At 36.4% G+C, this 17,921-nt stretch overlaps 1 protein-coding gene across 2 annotated transcripts in view; it reads left to right on the top strand.

The window, feature by feature from the left end:
* Nucleotides 1–17,921, top strand: part of LOC115222291 (signaling mucin MSB2) — a 311,767-nt gene that overhangs the window by 261,180 nt on the left and 32,666 nt on the right. For both annotated transcript variants that reach the window (XM_036513302.1, XM_029792468.2), the window contains 2 exons: nt 2,109–2,254; nt 5,178–5,337. In XM_036513302.1, the coding sequence (XP_036369195.1) occupies nt 2,109–2,254; nt 5,178–5,337 (306 nt within the window). The remainder of the gene's footprint in view (nt 1–2,108; nt 2,255–5,177; nt 5,338–17,921) is intronic.

Raw genomic sequence — 17,921 nt, 5'->3', positions numbered from 1 at the left:
CATTAGTTTAAATGAAGCTATGTTCAAAATTATCTTTTTGAACCAATGGAAACGTTTCCACCTGCTACAATCAGAACACGTTCAACTAAGTTCTAAGCAAAGCAAAAACAGATTTCTGGTTCCTTCTGAATTTCTTTTAACAGGTGCAGACATGACTGTGTGGTAAAAAGCTTGCTTTCCATCCACATGGTTCTGGGTTCAGTCTCACTGCATGGCACCCTGAGCAAGTGGTGTCCTCTACTCAGCTTCAGGCTGACCAAAGCCTCATGAGTGGATTGGTAGACAGAAACTGAAAGAAGCTCATCGTAATGTGTGTGTGTGTGGTGTGTGTGTGTAGATAGATATATGCCAGTGTGTATTTTTGTTTGTGTTTGCCCACCACCACTTGGCAACTGGTGTTGATATGTTTATGTCCCTTTAACTTAGCAGTTCAGCAAAAGACACCGATAGAGTAAATATCAGGTTTTAAAAAAATATAAGCACTGGGGTTAATTCATTCCACTAAAAATTCTCCAAGGCAGTGCCCCAGTATGGCCACAGTCTAATGACAGAAAAAAAAGAAAACAACACTATGGCTTTGAGGTGTGAATGCAGCTATGTGCATTAAGAAGCTTGCTTCCCAACCACATGGTTCCAGGTTCAGACCCACCGTGTGGCACCTTATGCAAGTGTCTTTTTCAATTGTCCCAGACTAACCAAAGGCTTATGAGTAAAAGGAAACTAAAAGAAGCCCATAGTAAACACTTAAAGATTTATATACATTCAATTATTGAAATGGAAAAAAATGTTAAGAAAAGCCATTCCTATTTATTTTGTCAAATACATGTGTGTGTGTGTGTGTGTGTGTGTGTGTGTGTGTGTGTGTGTGTGTGTGTGTGTGTGTGTGTGTGTGTGTGTGTGAGTGTTTATTTTGTGTTTTCTTGTCTTGACATTGCATGATAGTTGTAAATGACTCATTATTTCTAATATTCCATGGAAAAATGTCATATTAGCTCTCTTGAAAAAAGGTAAGGGTTAGGGACAGGAAGAGCATCCAACTGTCTCAATAGATTCTGTCCGACCCATGCAAGCAAGAAACATGGATTGTTAAAACAATGCTGATGACTTTCCTTTCCCGATGACAACTTTCCCTAGAAATTATCAAGGAAGTGGATACAATTTCGCTTTAGTGTGAATTTGTGAGATGAATATTATCCTTTTTATACATTGCTGTACTGAGAGTAGTGTCCTCATCTTGGTTGTGACCTTTGGTTTTTCTGGTTGTGTCCTCTGTTCATTTTCAGGTAAAGAAAGAATTAAGGGCTATGATCATAGAAATGTTAGGTTTAAACATCACAATTTCCATTACTTCATTATCCTGGAGGACAATGGGATGAGGAATATGAGTGATGAATAAATTCTCAGATGGCAAAGAGCCGAATTGAAAGCTGATAAGCATCCTGCCGAATGCGTTAAGAATTGTCAGCTCACTGCCTTAATAAAATGTTGTAGTTTACCTGGTGGATGTCAATTTGATCCCTGTGTCAGTCAGTTCATATATTCACTGGTTCAAGAAGATGTCACTGCAAATAGGAGAATAAGTAGTGTTACAAATTCCTAATGCAGCTGGCAAATTGCTTAGCGTCATTTCATCCATCTCCACATTCTGAGTTCAAATTCAGCCAAAGTCGACTTTGCCTTTCATCCTTTCAGAGTCAATAAAATAAGTATCAGTTGAGCACTGGGGTCAATGTAATTGACTTACCACCACCCTTGAAACTACTGGCCTTGTACCAAAATTTGAAATCAGTATTACAAATCCCTGGTATGATCAATGAAATAAGAATAATCTACTGCTGTGGATTTAATACAGAATTCAGTTCTGAAACATTGTAACTATAACAACCTAAATGAGGACACTTGTTCAAATATACCAATAATAACAATTGTTATGTAAACATTTTAAATAGAATTTACGAGGTAAGAGATTATTGGATATCCAATGACATTATCAAATGTACAAGTTTGTATTAAAACTCTCTATTTCTGCTAACGTTCATGAAATACCTTTGTAAAACCATAAAAGGAACATCATTGTAAATATTTTCTGTTTTCTTTTTATTTTACAGAACAATCTAGTCCGTAAATTGAAACACTATTGGTATACCTCATGGCCAGCACAAGGGTTTCCAGAACCTATCTCATTTTTAAAATTTATCCTTGATGTCAGACTTAACAACGAGAACAAATTAGCCCCTCTAGTTGTACACTGCAGGTGAGCATCAACTTGTCATATTCAATAACAGAATCAGGAACAAAAAATAAATAAATAAAAATCGTTTTCTGTAGAAATCGAATGGGTGCCAAAAATTTCAAAAGAAATGTTGGTTTTCAATAAACAGCTCAAATTCTAGCCAGTTCCTGTATTTTCCACAATGATAAATGTATAATTATAAAAGAAAAGAAAGGTGAGAATTTCATCAATTAGAGAAAATTAATGATTCCCAGATCACTTTCGAAACTAGCACAGAAGTTGTTGAAAGTTGTTTTGAGTCGTTTTATTATTTATAGAATAGACTGTATTTAACCCTTCAGCATCCAGATTACATTGTCGAAAGTAACATTTATTTATTCACATTGTGTTGAATTAATCATGCATTATCTCATAGCTTTGGGATTTCAATGATGTGATTGTCTATTTTTAGAATGACATTGTAGGATAGGTGTGAGAGGCCAAATCAAGCCAGTTTGAACAGGTAGAATATTTGAGCAAGATATGGCTAGTTTAACCCTTTAGTTCTCACATTAATCTGTTAAATATAATGCTTTTTTATTCAAATTGTTTTGAATTAATCATGCTTTATCTTGTAGCTTGGAGGTTTTGATGATGTGATTGTTTGTATTTAGAATGTTAGTATAGGTTAGGTATGAGAGGCCATTTGAATGTAAAACATGTAGAATATTTGGGCTGGATATGGCCAATTTATGTACTAAAGGGTTAACCCAGAAATAGATTCAACAAGCATGGGGTGGGGGCCAGAACACTTATAAACTATCATTATTTTGCTTTTTCAAAATGCTTGGAAATTCTTGAGTAGTTTGGTATTCTGCCAAGTTTGGTTTAAAGTTAGATTCATCCTCACACAAAAGAATTGAATCACAGGTTATATAGGAAAGGATTCTGTTAACTTATTGCTTAAATATAAATGGTAAATATGATGATGGTGTGAAGAGAATTTTCTTGGTTTTGCTTACACAGAAATTATCTTGTAAGCCAAGATTCAAATAAATAATGAAAGTGAAAAGTACTTTGTATTGTGTAATAAAATTGAATTCAGTTGATCAAACATGTCTTGATAATGAAGAGTTTCCACTTAGGATAATGCATTAGATAAACTAGAAATCATGACTCCTTAGGTATGAATACATGTTTAAAAGAAAAAAGAAAGAGACTAAACTATCAAGGAGAGCAAGAGAGAGAGAGAGAGATAGTTGTGTCACTACTATCAATAAGAATGTCAGTCACAGAGAAAGGAAATGGAAGGATGAACTGACAGTTTCAATAAAAACACCGTGGTGACAAATTACAATACATATAAGAAAGCAATTTTCTTACAGGAAAGTGTTATCTTAATTGTTATGTCTGTAATGGATATGCACTAGAGAATGAGGCGTCATGAACATGGTAGAGAATGTCATAGCAAAGTCCAGTACAAAACAAGTTTAGGATTAAAGAAATGTAGTTTGACTTGTTAGAGTTTAACCCTAGCTTAGCCCTGATCCAACAGACGTGTGGTCAGTGACCTTCCAGCCATGACGTTCCTGTGTTTGTTTTTTGGTTCATGTATATTTGGGACATTATCCAGTGTATCTTCCCATTTTAAAACAACAGGATACAAGTTAAGGGATATCTGGTTTCCACTTCTAGCAGGAAGAGCAACAAAGTAAAGGCTATCTTGTTCACCTTACCAGCCGGTTTCATGCTAGGGGTACAACAGAATGTTAGGGAACAATCTGGTTATATAAACCTACACTTGTTAGAAGTAGCCAATATCGGCTACTTCTGACAAGCATACGATAACGATAAATGTTGCCCTTATCAAGCCTAGCCAGGCTCATGGGCCTGGTTTCCTGGTTTCTGTGGCATATGTGTTCCCTCCAGCTGGACAGAATGCCAGTCCATTGCAGCATTACTCAAGAAACAGGAAGAGAGAGTGAGAGAAAATTGGGGCGAAAGAGTGCAACAGGGGTCGCCACCACCCCCTGCTGGAGCCTCTCGGAGCTTTTAGGTGTTTTCGCTCATTAAACACACACAACGCCTGATCTGGGAATTGAAGCCGCGATCCTCCAACCGCAAGTCCGCTGCCCTAACCACTGGGCCATTGCGCCTCCACCTTCTGACAAGCATAGGATATATAATCAGATTGTTACCTAACACTCCATCATACCCATGGCATGAAACTGCTTGGTAAGATCAGCCGTGACAGATACATAATACCGTACACTTCGGATAATATATATATACATATGTATGTACGTATGTATATCTATGTGTGTGTATATATATATCTATGTGTGTATATGTCTTTATGTCTGTGTTTGTCTCCCCCCACCACTTGGCAAATAGTTTTGGTGTGTTTATGTCCCCATAACCTAGAGGTTCAGCAAAATAGACCGTGAGAATAAGTACTATGCTTTAAAAAATAAATCCTGGGATTGATTAGTTTGACTAAAATCTTTCAAGCCAGTACCCCAGCATGCCCATAGTCAAATGACTGAAATAAGTAAAAGATAAAATTAGTTATATATATGTGGAAAATATTTATGGCTTGGGGAAAAATTTGAATCAAACTATGCCAATTCAATTCTTGCGAGGGACCCATGATCTCAGTTTTCTTCTTTTTATAAGCTTATATAATATTGTCTAAGAGGTAAAGTAGCTGTGAGTTTAATGTGCTACACTAAGGACTACGTGGTTATGAGTTCAAATTTTATTTGCTGTTGTGTTGGGAACACAGAACATAATTCTGCTTGCTCTAGTTTGCCTTACCTGTAAAGTATTAAATAATGACTCCAACAAAAATGCAATTCTATCTCATACTCATTTGCATGAAAACATTAAAAATTAAAATTTGTATCTATAAAACAAACAAAAAAAAATGCTCAAAAGAATATTAGTTTTGCTTTGTGTTTTCCAGTTCAGGTACTGGACGTACGGGAACTTTGATAGCTATTGATGCCGGCATGAAGATGTTTGATAAAACACAAACCGTGGATGTTCTTAATTTTGTCTACTCCATGAGACTTGAAAGACCAAGGGCTGTGCAAACAAAACAACAGTATGCATTGATATATAAGGTAAGACACATTAAGTTTAACTGTTGTAGATTGGAAAAACTTGCTGCTAAGATATTTGGTAAGTCATCATCATCACCATCATGATCATCATTTAACATGCATTTTCCATCCTAGCATGGGTTGGACAGTTTAACATGAAGCTGGGAACTGTTTAGTTTCCAATTGTCTGTTGTGGCATGATTTCTATAACTGGATGCCCTTCCTAATGCCGGCCACCTTACAGAAGGTGCTGGGTGTGAGCTGGCAGAATCGTTAGCACGCAGGGCGAAATGCTTGGTGGTATTTCGTCTGCAGTTACGTTCTGAGTTCAAATTCCGCCTAGGTCAACTTTGCCTTTCATCCTCTCGGGGTAGATAAATTAAGTACCAGTTATGCACTGGGGTCGATGTAATCGACTTAACCCCTTTGTCTGTCCTTGTTTGTCCCCTCTATGTTTTGCCCCTTGTGGGCAATAAAGAAATAAGAAGGTACCGGGTGCTCTTCATATGCTACTGGCGTGAGTGAATTTTATATGGCACCAGCACATATAAAGTATAAGCCTGTATGTATGGATGACAGTGGTTTTATTAAGCTTGACACATCCTCTCAAAGTACAGTAAATCATCACAACTCCCAGTCCTTTGTCATTTCCTCAGTGTCAAGGAACTGAGTAAGCTAGAAATTATTGGTTTCTCATTTTGACACAAGACCAGCAATTTCGATGGGAGGGGATATTTGATTACATCGACTCCAGTACTCAATTGGAACTTATTTTATAGACCTTTGAAAGAATGAAAGGCAAAAATTAACCTCGGTAATATTTGAACTCAGAACTTAAAGATGGGCGAAATACCTCAAAGCATTCTGCCTGGGATGTTAATGATTCTGCCACTTGCCACCTTCAGGTAATCTAGTAATTATTATAATCATCATACAGCTGTTCTTACAAATAGAATTTTTGTCCAGCTTCCTCACTTTTTTTTTTATACTGAAAGTGTTACAAGAACAGTATTCCTGTTTTAGTGCAAATTATATATAAATGTCCACTGTTAAAGATTCTTTTACTCATAACCTGAATGATAGGAAATTTCATTTTATTTTATTTTATTTTTGTGTTGTGGTTGTTATGTAGCACCAAGTCTGATTGGTCAAGCATATATAATAACCATGACCATTTCATTTTTTACCTCCATTTGGTACTACATTAGTCAGTGCAACCTTCCTTTTCTAAGGTGATAAAGTGTGTAATCTGAGGAAGATTTGACTGCTATTTCTTGCAGGTTAAGGGACTATGTAGAGGCTCCCATGTTGGCAGCTATGTTCTGTTTTTATAAGTTAATCAGTTAGATAAGTTGCATTAATTACCTGTCACCTAAGGAGACCCACCCATACTACGGAGACTGATGTCATTTGAAAACACTTGTTTAAATGGGTGGGATACTCAAAATGTGTGTTTACTCAAAATTTAAGAAAATAAGAATAACCACCACAGTTCTCCTAAATTTTAGCAATTAGCATTGTCATATATCTTAGAAAAGTTTACAAAAGCACAGGCATGGATGTGTGGTAAAAAGCTTGCTTCCCAACCACATGTTTCCAGGTTCAGTCCCACTGCATGGCACCTTGGGTAAGTGTCTTCCACTATAGACAAGACATGAGCTGACTTAAGCCTTGTAATTGGATTTAGAGAGAGAAACTGAAAGAAGCCCATTGTGTGTATATGTATATGTGTGTGTGTTTGTGTGTGTCTGTTTTTATCTGTGTGTCTGTGTTTGTCCCCTGTCTAGTGCCTGACAACTGGTGTTGGTGTGTTTACATTCCTGTAACTCATTGTCCTCAGATTGACATCCAAACACTCTGAAATGTTCTTATTGGAGCTCCTGGTTCAAATGCCAAGCAGTACAGCATGTTGTTTCCAAATTTCTGGCAGAGTGAATTGTGTCATGGTGCTGTTTTTCTCACAGATGGTACCCAACTGACCCTACTATACTGTGTAGTCGACAAAATCAAAAACAAAGAATGCACATGTGTGAAATTGAAAGTATAAAATGTTGACTCTTAACCCCTCACATCCTGTATATATATATATATATATATATGTGTGTGTGTGTGTGTGTGTGTGTGTGTGTGTGTATATATATATATATATATTATATATATATATATATATATATATATAGAGAGAGAGAGAGAGAGAGAGAGACAGAGACAGAGGGGGAGCGAGAGAAAGGGGTGTCTTTGTGCTTGTGTTTGTTTCCCATCACTATTAGCAGGCAGTTCTACAGAGACTGATAGAACAAGTAAAAGACTTTAAAAAGTAAGTCCTGAGGTCAATGTGTCCAGCTAAGTCCTCCAAAGTGGTGCCAGAGCATGGCCACAAGCAGTCCAGTGAATGAAACAAAAAAAAAAAAAAAATAAGATCGTGCTTCTGAATTATTGTTTGTTATTTAGTATTATGTTTTATTCAGGGCTGTGGAGTTGAAACAAAAAAACTCTGACTCCTTTACTCCTGGCACCCCTGACTCCTGTTTATGTAATTAAGTGACTGTGGTTTACATATCTCATAAAGCATATGCATATGCTTGTACTTTGAGTAGGCCTATATGTTATAATTAATCTATATTAAAGAATAAAGATATTGTGATTCAGATTTGGTAAAACTATACTGACTCCAACTCCAGCTATTTCTTAATTGTTTCTGACTCTGATTCCACAACCCTAGTTTTAATGAAGGTATGACATTTTCAAGTGATTTGGCTGTTTGGCTCATGAGGATGATGTCATGAGTTCGATATCCAGATCAGGTAGAATATTGTGACCTTGGACAAGTCACTTCAGTTCACAACTGCTCCAATCTGCTTAGATGAAAATGAACTGCAACTCCTGCAGAGTAGCAGCACGCAGACTATTAGTCTAAATTCTTGCAAATGTGACATGCCAACGGCTCTTCATGGCTATGACACTTGACAGTGACACTGACACCATTTGTGCTTTTGATATAGTCCACTTTAGATTTTTTTTTTATTTTTCATATTTACACTAGTTTTATTTTAGACTCTTTTACTCTTTTACCTATTTCAGTCATTTGATTGTGGCCATGCTGGAGCACCGCCTTTAGTCAAGCAAATCCACCTCAGGACTTATTCTTTGTAAGCCTAGTACTTATTCTATCAGTGTTTTTTGCTGAACCGCTAAGTTACAGGGACGTAAACACACCAACATAGGTTGTCAAGCAATGTTGGGGCACAAACAAACATAGACACACAAACACACACACACACACACATATACATATCTACGACGGGCTTCTTTTAGTTTCCATTCACCAAATCCACTCACAAGGCTTTGGTCAGCCCGAGGCTATAGTAGAAGACACTTGCCCAAGGTGCCACGCAGTGGGACTAAACCCGGAACCATGTGGTTCATTAGCAAACTACTTACCACACAGCCACTCCTACGCCTATAGACTGGAACAATATTGGTTTCAAATTTTGGCACAGGCCGGCAAGTTTAGGGGAATGGGGTAAGTTTATTACATTGACCCTAGTGATCATCTCATACTTATTTTATCAACCCTGAAACGATGGACAAAGTCGACCTCAATAGAATTTGAACTCAGAATGTAAAGACAAACGAAATGCCACTAAGCATTTATCCAGCATGCTAATGATTCTGCCAGCTTACCACCTTAACAGTTTTATATATTAGTTTCAAATTTTGGCACAAGACCAGCAATTTCAGAGGAAGGGATAAGTCAATTACATCATCCCTAGTGATCAACTGTTACTTATTTCATCGACCCCGAAAAAATGAAAGGCAAAGCTGATTTCAGTGGAATTTGAACTCAGAACATAAAGACAGACAGAATGCTGCTAAACATTTTGCCAAGTGTGCTAATGATTCTGCCAGCTCAATGCCTTAGACTAGATAAATATTTATTTCTTTATTACACATAGAGGGGACAAAAAAGGACAGACATAGGGATTAAGTTGATTACATCGACCCCAGTACGGGTCAATGTAAAACTATTTAATTAAAAACTATTTAATTGACCCTGAAAGGGTGAAAGGCAAAGTCAACCTCAGCAGAATCTGAACTCAGAATGTAATGGCAGATGAAATACCGCTAAGCATTTCACCTGTGCTAATGATTCTTATTTCTTTATTGCCCACAAGGGGCTAAACATAGAGGAGACAAACAAGGACAGAAAAAGGGATTAAGTCGATTACATTGACCCCAGTGCGTAACTGGTACCAAAAGGATGAAAGGCAAAGTCGACCTCGGTGGAATTTGAACTCAGAACGTAACGACAGATGAAATACCTATTTCTTTACTACCCAGAAGGGGCTAAACACAGTGGATACAAACAAGGACAGACAAACGGATTACGCCGATTATATCAACCCCAGTGCGTAACTGGCATTTAATTTATCGACCCCGAAAGGATGAAAGACAAAGTCGACCTCGGTGGAATTTGAACTCAGAACGTAATGGCAGATGAAATACTGCTAAGCATTTCGCTCGGTGTGCTAACATTTCTGCCAGCTCACCGCCCTAGACTAGATAAATATTAACACAGGAAAGAATTATGAATAAATGTTTTTGTTTAAATCTATTCTGTAAATATATGCTTATAAAAAGTTGGTACATAACTTAGATTACATCCATTTCATTGATGCTGCTACTATTCTTCTTCTTCAGTCTCAGGTCAGCCATCATGGAGCAGACATGTATTCCATAATGACTAGCTCATCTTATTTTGTACATCCAGGACTACAGTGTCCAACTTCTCTTTAGGGTGCTTTATAAAAGAGATTTAGCTATTGTTTCTAGCTAGTCACATGACGATGAAGAGTTTTCCTCATTGGCTCTAGGTCTGTTTTATAGACATTGATATAATTATCATGTGTTTTCTATTACTTCTATTTTGGTTTCAAATGGTTAACATGTACATATATATATATATATATTATATATATATATTGCGCTTTTGTTTTTTCAAATAGTCTCTTCTGTAAGTTCTTCCTTTTCTTTTCTTTTTTAATTAAATTACACTGCTTGCTTTTATTTGTTATAGTTATTGTTATGTTTGTTTGAAATCAATTTATACAAACAAATGTTTGCAATTACTGAAATAATGAAGTCTCCTCGGGGAGTTTCTGTGAAAATGATGTTCAGAATGTGACTACCTAATCATTTTCTTAGTGTGTGTGTGTGTGTATGTGTGTGTGTGTAAGAGCTACTTTACATGTGTTTGTGTCTGTGTGTGATGAACTTATAATTTACAGAACTTTAATTTATGTTTATTGTTACATATTGTTATGCAAATCTTTTGCAAAAGATGCAAAATTAAAAGCATTATGGAAAGATTTAAATGAACAAATGTTGTTGTTGTTATTATTATTATTTATTTATTTATTTACTTTTTGTTAATTAATGAAACAAACTTTAGCAGAAATTCAGTTCTTTCTAAAAGTCTAACAACAGAAGAACGCTAAAAGTTTGGCAAGATCTGAAGTGCATACACTAGCTTCATATATAATTTGTCAATTCTTAGATAAACTCTGCTTGTCTGACAGGGTTTTTCTCATTGTATGTATGTGTGTGTGGTGGTACTGTCCCAGCATAATCACAGCCTGGAAACAGAGTAATTAGCTATATTTCATCTACCTTTATGTTCTGAGTTCAAATTCTGTCAAAGTCGACTTTGCTTTCCATCCTTTTGAGGGTTGATAAACTAAGTACCAGTTGCGTACTGAGGTCGATCTAGTCGACTGGCCTCCTCCCCCAAAATTTCAAGCCTTGTGCCTAGAGTAGAAAAGATTATTCTGACTATGGAAGATGAAGGATTGAGCAAAGTAATGAACATAGACCTGAAAGAGGAGAGACATAGTAGAGGTAATGACAGTTGTAGGTGGGTGGGTCATAATTTACACCCAACCTAGTTCAAAGAGAGAAGTCAATGAGTCAGTGAACTCCAAAGGGAAGGGTTAGGTTTTAGAACACTGTTTTAGCTAAGATACTTTTCTTTTATCATTGACTTTGTTTTAGTCACTGGATTGTAGCCAGACCAAGGCACTGCCTTGAAAGGTTTGGTTGAATGAATCAACCTCATCACCTGGTACTTATTCAATCAGTCTCTTTTGCCAAACTGCTAAGTAATGGGGACAAACAAACACAAACACATGCATAGATATATACATACATGTGTGTGTGTATACAAACATATATATATACACAAACACACACAACAGGTTGCTTTCAGTTTCTGTCTGCTAAATCCACTCACAATACTTGAGGTGGCCTGGAGCTATAGTAGAAGACCTTTGACCAAGGTGCTTCACAGTAGGGATGAACCCAAGACCACATGGTTCTGTGATGCCAAGACAGACTATCAGAAATTACGAAACCTAGTACTTGTAGAGAAAATTTTCAGGTTTTTTATTGCATATAGTTCAAGAGTCAAAGGAGTAAGGTATAAGATTGTCTGCTTCAACAGAAAATGCATCCTTATGTAGTTTTTCCTTCTTTTATTCATTGCATTTAAGGGTGCTTTTTATGTGCCAGTTACACAACACTGGTATCTGTCATGACTACAATCTCACTTGGCTTGATGGGTCTTAGCCTTCAGATTTCATTGATATGCTTGTTTATTTTTAGAATGACATTGTAGGGTAGGTGTGGGAGGCCAGATCTGGCCAGTTCGGGAATAAAACAGGTAGAATATTTGAGCTGCTAATGGGTTAATCTTATTATTTACTTTCTAGTCCATGCTATTTCCTTCAATCTGTACTTTCAAAACCTTCTTCCTAAGATATACATTGGCACAATTAGTAAACAGACTCCCACACACCTACAGAAACTTTGATATTTCTGTCTCTAATTTTCATTTATCAATTTCCTTCCAACTTTATGAACATGACAAGTGAGATAATAATTTTATCTATAGTGTATATTTTCACAGATTTCTATACAATTCGGTGTTTGTTAACCTTCAAATAGCACTAGATTTCGAGTAAACAATTCTGTGTCTTCACTTTTGTGTTATTTTCTTCTATTGTTGCTGTAAATAAATATAATAACATTCTTAGTTTTATACTGAATAAACAAACTTACATAAATATAAAAGCATCTTTCAATATGTTTAAAATAAGGTTACAGTATGTTGTTGCTAGATAAAAATGGAGATTGGAATCTTTTGCATCAGTGACATACATACACAAGCCAGTACAAGCGCAGACACACACTTGTAAATATACACAAACGCACAAATACATATGTAGTTAGACACATGTGTTCATATGCACACATGTACATGAATAAACATAAACGCACAAACAACCATGCACATATGCTTACACACATAGACAGACAGGCACATACAGACTTGTATAGAGATACACATATTATATATATATATATATACATATATATACACACACACACCAATGCACACAAACACACACGCACATGAATATGTAAACATATACATGTAGTCATGCACATATGCTCACACACACATAAACAGACACATTTACACCACACACACACACGCATATATATATATATATACATACACGTATACACATCCACAAGCACCCAACATTCTCTTATCATTTGCTGTTTTCTTCGAAATTATTTTTAGTATATTTTTGTTTTATTTCTTTAACTGATCATTTAAGCTTTCACTTCTCAGTCTCTCCCCAATTCGCCATTCCACACAAACCATCGTATTTTCCAGCCTCCCTACTCTTCTTTCTGATTTCTTCTTTCATCGTATCACTGTTCCTTACTTTCTAACATCGGTCCTCTCTTGCTTATAGATTTTTCTTTCCTATTCCTTTGATAGCGTTTAATTTTTCTTTCTCTAGTAATCTATTTACAGATTCATATGTATATATATATATATATATAGATATATATATATATATATATATATATATATGTGTGTGTGTGTGGTGTATTTATATACATATATATGTGTACGTGTGTATATGTGTGTGTGTATATTTATACGTGTGTATATGTGTGTGTATATATGTGTATGTGTATATATGTGTGTGTATATTTATGTACATATATATGTGTGTGTGTGTGTGTAGATATGAGTATATATGTATGTGTATGTATATATATGTGTGTGCGTGTGTATGTTTTTTGTTTAAGTTTTTTTAATTTTTTTTTTATTCTTCTGTCACCTTTCTATCAATGGCTCTGATAATACATCTCTCAATTGAACTAATGTAATCAATAGTTGCCACGAAGAGAAGGACATGAAGCAAATTATTTTTCATTGTCTTGATATGCAGCAGTCCACTAACGTGAAACATTTGTCAGAATTTCATTTTGAGACAGTCAAGCTTGTTCTACGACAAGCAAGCTCATAGGAGTTTGGGGGGTCGGTGGTTGCGTTTTCTTGTCACATAAACCATTTTCATCTGTTTACATTTCGTTTAGTTTATTGTGAAAATTTATAAAGTTGGTATGTAACAGAATATTTTCAATGGCTCTACTGTTTCAATATGTCATTCTATATTTTGATTAATGTGTGCTTGTGTGTGTGTGTCATTGTATATGCATGCATTTTTTGTTTACATTTTCCATATATATATATTTGGAACTGTGTGCGTGTATAAATCATCATCATCATTGTCGTCATCGTTTAACATCCGTTTTCCATGCTAGCATGGGTTGGACGGTTTGACCAGGAGGCTGCACCAGGCTCCAGTCTGATCTGGCAGTGTTTCTACAGCTGGATGCCCTTCCTAACACCAACCACTCTGTGAGTGTAGTGGGTGCTTTTAACTTGCCACCGGCACAGGTGCCAGGCGGGGCTGGCAACGGCCACAATTAGTTGGAGCTTTTTACGTTCCACCAGCACAGAAGCCAGTCAAGGCGGCACTGGCATCGGCCACATTCGAATAGTGCTTTTTATGTGCCACCAGCACAGAGAGTACAGGCATGACTGTGTGCTATGAAGTTTGCCTCCTAACCACATGGTTTCTAGTTCAATCCCACTTCATGGAAACTGGGGCAAATGTTTTCTACTATAGCCCTAAGGCAACCAAAGTCTTGTGAGTGGATCTGGAAAATGGAAACTGAAAGAACTTTGGTGCTCGACCTTGGCCACAGCCTTTGGGCTGAAGCATATAAAGAAATAATAGAATTGTTATATGCATGTACATGTATCCTCTTGCCTTGACATCACATGATTGTGTTGTAAGCTAATTTCACCATCATGCAAGTCTTCTCCAATCTTTTTAGAAAACCTGTCTAGTCAAAGGAAAATACTATGTTGTTCAGAAAATATGGCCGATTTTAAAATAACCCTATATTCTTGTAAAACTGAATTTATATAATTAGTATATAATTAGTAATTAGTATTACTTAAACCTTCCTTGAATGGGTCTTTTACATGCCGAACTCTACTTGGTGAAATTAATGATTATTTCTAAATTAATTAATTGATTTCACCCTTTATTATTGATAATTGTATTTCTTCCCAGTAAAAAACTGTAGCATCTTATTTTGGCAACACACTGGCAGAAGGGGAAAGGTGACTTACTTCCATTCACCCTTTGAATTTGGCTGTACTGGCAAGAATTACACTTGCTCTGATACCATGAGTTGAGGTGATGTCTTCTAGTGCCTTCAAATTTAATACACAATTATTAATAATTGAGACGCAATTATTTATACGGCTTTGAGACAAACAGAGAGACACAAAAACAATATCAACAGCGTGGAAAAAATTACCTTTTCGGTGGTGAGACACATGTAGTTGAACAAGCAGCCGATGGAAATGAGGCAGCAAGTTATGCTGCAAAATTCCTGGCTTTAAGGGTCTCATGAAAGACCTGGCTAGAGGCCCAACTTTCTGAGTTCTTTCACGGGGACCATTTCAGTAAGTGTGTGAATGTGAGCGGTGATATGTTGCATAAAATCATAATCGACTGATTCTTCTGTATTTTCTTTTACCCCAAAACAAGAACTTTTCAGCCCCCACTGCCTCGTGTGTGTGTGTGTGTGTGTGTGTGTGTATGTGTGTTTGTGTGTATGTGTGTAAAAATGTGAATAGGTAGGATGGGTTGTTGTAGTGTATTAGGTGTGATGTATAATGCATTCTTTATTCTAGTAAGAGATCAATGTTATTTATCTCAGAAAAATTTGTGTCTCACCAGAATATATCAATTCCTATGTCACGTTTTACATTTTAAGAATATCTTAAAATAGCAATTGAAATAAATATCTTTGCCTATCAGGCATAGCTGTTGCTTTTATTTCATTTTATTTTTGTATCTGTTTTAGTAGTACATCAACATATTTGTGACATCAATGTGAGATAATCCCCTTGTCTATCATTTAAGTATTAAACCTGTCTATATATGTGTATTATATATTTGCACATGTGTACAATTATACTATTCTATTTCTCTTTAAAGGTGTTTTATTTCCTGACTATGGCCATTTAACTTGATAGCATATCTATCTATCTATCTATCTATCTATCTATCTATCTATCTATCTATCTATCTATCTATCTGTCTGTCTGTCTGTCTGTCTGTCTGTCTGTCTATCTATCTGTCTGTCTATCTATCTATCTATCTATCTATCTATCTATCTATCTATCTATCTATCTATCTATCTGTCTCTCTATCTATCTGTCTGTCTATCTGCCAGCCTGTCTGCCTGCCTGTCTGTCTGTATATCTGTTTGTCTGTCTGTCTGTCTGTCTATCTGTCTGTATGTCTGTCTGCCTGTCTGTCTGTCTGTCTATCTATCTATCTGCCTATTCATCTCTGTCTGTCTCCTGATCTGTCTATCTATTGATCTATCAATCAGTTTGCTTGTCTATCTGTCTATTTCTGTCTACTTATCAATTTATCTCTCTCTCTATCTATCTGTCTGTCTGTCAATCGATCTATAGTTATCTAACTATAAAAAGACACACACACACACACAAACACACACACAAACACACACACAAACACATGCACTTGCAATAACTCATTTTCATTCTCATTTTCCCTTATATGCTATACTCTCCTATCCTTACATGCATGCACTCTCAAACACACATTTGCACACACACACACTTATGCGTGTATGATATAGTTTACTCAACATTACATATTTGATAAAGAGATAAAGTACACTCCACAGTTAATTCTCATTTTTTCTTTTTTTTTTCGTACTTTCGTTCTCTTTCCAAGAACAACTTAAACAACTTGTCATCATTTACATGAACTGTTTCCTTCATCTTTCTTTTTTTTCATGTCTTTAATCTTATTTTCTTTGAAAAAGAAGCCATCACCTTAAACAAGGTTCTCTTACATCATGCACACTACATTTTTATTGGATTCTCATGGCTTTTTAAATATTTCTTCTCAGTCACTGCAGTTTACAACCACTACCTTACCATGTCTATTAATTTGGCATCTTCTTTTAAAATACCTGTACAGCATAGGAGTGGCTGTGTGATAAGTAGCTTGCTTACAAACCACATGGTTCCGGGTTCAGTCCCACTGCGAGGCACCTTGGGCAAGTGTCTTCTACTATAGCCTTGGGCCGACCAAAGCCTTGTGAGTGGATTTGGTAGACGGAAACTGAAATAAGCCCGTCATATATGTGTGTGTGTGTTTGTATGTCTGTGTTTGTCCCCCAACATCACTTGACAACCAATGCTGGTGTGTTTACATCCCCGTAACTTAGCGGTTCGGCATAAGAGTCTGATAGAATAAGTACTATGCTTACAAAGAATAAGTTCTGGGGTCGATTTGCTCGACTAAAGGCAGTGCTCCAGCATGGCCACAGTCAAATGACTGTGGTTCTCAATCAGGGATTATATGACCCTTGGTGTCCATACAAGATTTTGTTGTTAAAAATTATATGTAACATAGGTACAGGCATGGCTGTTCAGTCCCATTGTGTAGCACCTTGGATAACTGTCTTCTACTCTAGCCTCAAGTTGAGCAAAGCCTTGTGAGTGGATTTGGTAGATGGAAACTGAAAGAAGCCTGTCGTATGTGTGTGTATATATATATATATGTATATATTTATGTGTGTGTTTATGTTTGTGTTTGTGCCACCACCACCATCACTTGACAACCAATGTTGGTGCGTTTACATCCCCATAACTTAGTGGTTCGGCAGAAGAGACAGATAGAATAAGCACCAGGCATACAAAGAATAAGTCCAAGGATCGATTTCTTCAACTAAAAGGTGGTGCTACAGTATGGCTACAGTCAATTGACTGAAACAAGTAAAAGAATAAAAGAATAAATCAGTTATACTTCTATACTACACATAATATTTCAATTTTTTTTTTATACAATTGCTAATAATATCTAATTATGAAAATATAATGGGATCTTTTTAAAACATCAAGGGTTATGAGGGTCCACAAGAGTAAAATAGGAATCAAAAGGGTTCACAGGCAAGAGATGGTTCAGACCCACTGGTCTAGATAGTAACTGTCTTCGACCAGGGTTTCAACCGGGGGCTCAGCTGTCTTCAAATAGGGTTTCAACTGTCAACTGGGGGGGGGGGGGGGGGGGGGGTTCAACGGTCTTCAACTGGGGTTCATACAAGATTTTTAGGGGCCT

Source organism: Octopus sinensis, linkage group LG2 (genome assembly GCF_006345805.1).
Source record: "Octopus sinensis linkage group LG2, ASM634580v1, whole genome shotgun sequence".
In the NCBI taxonomy this organism is placed as follows: Eukaryota; Metazoa; Mollusca; class Cephalopoda; order Octopoda; family Octopodidae; genus Octopus; species Octopus sinensis.
Note: the sequence above shows the minus strand (reverse complement) of the source record. Positions and strands in the feature narration are given on the sequence as shown.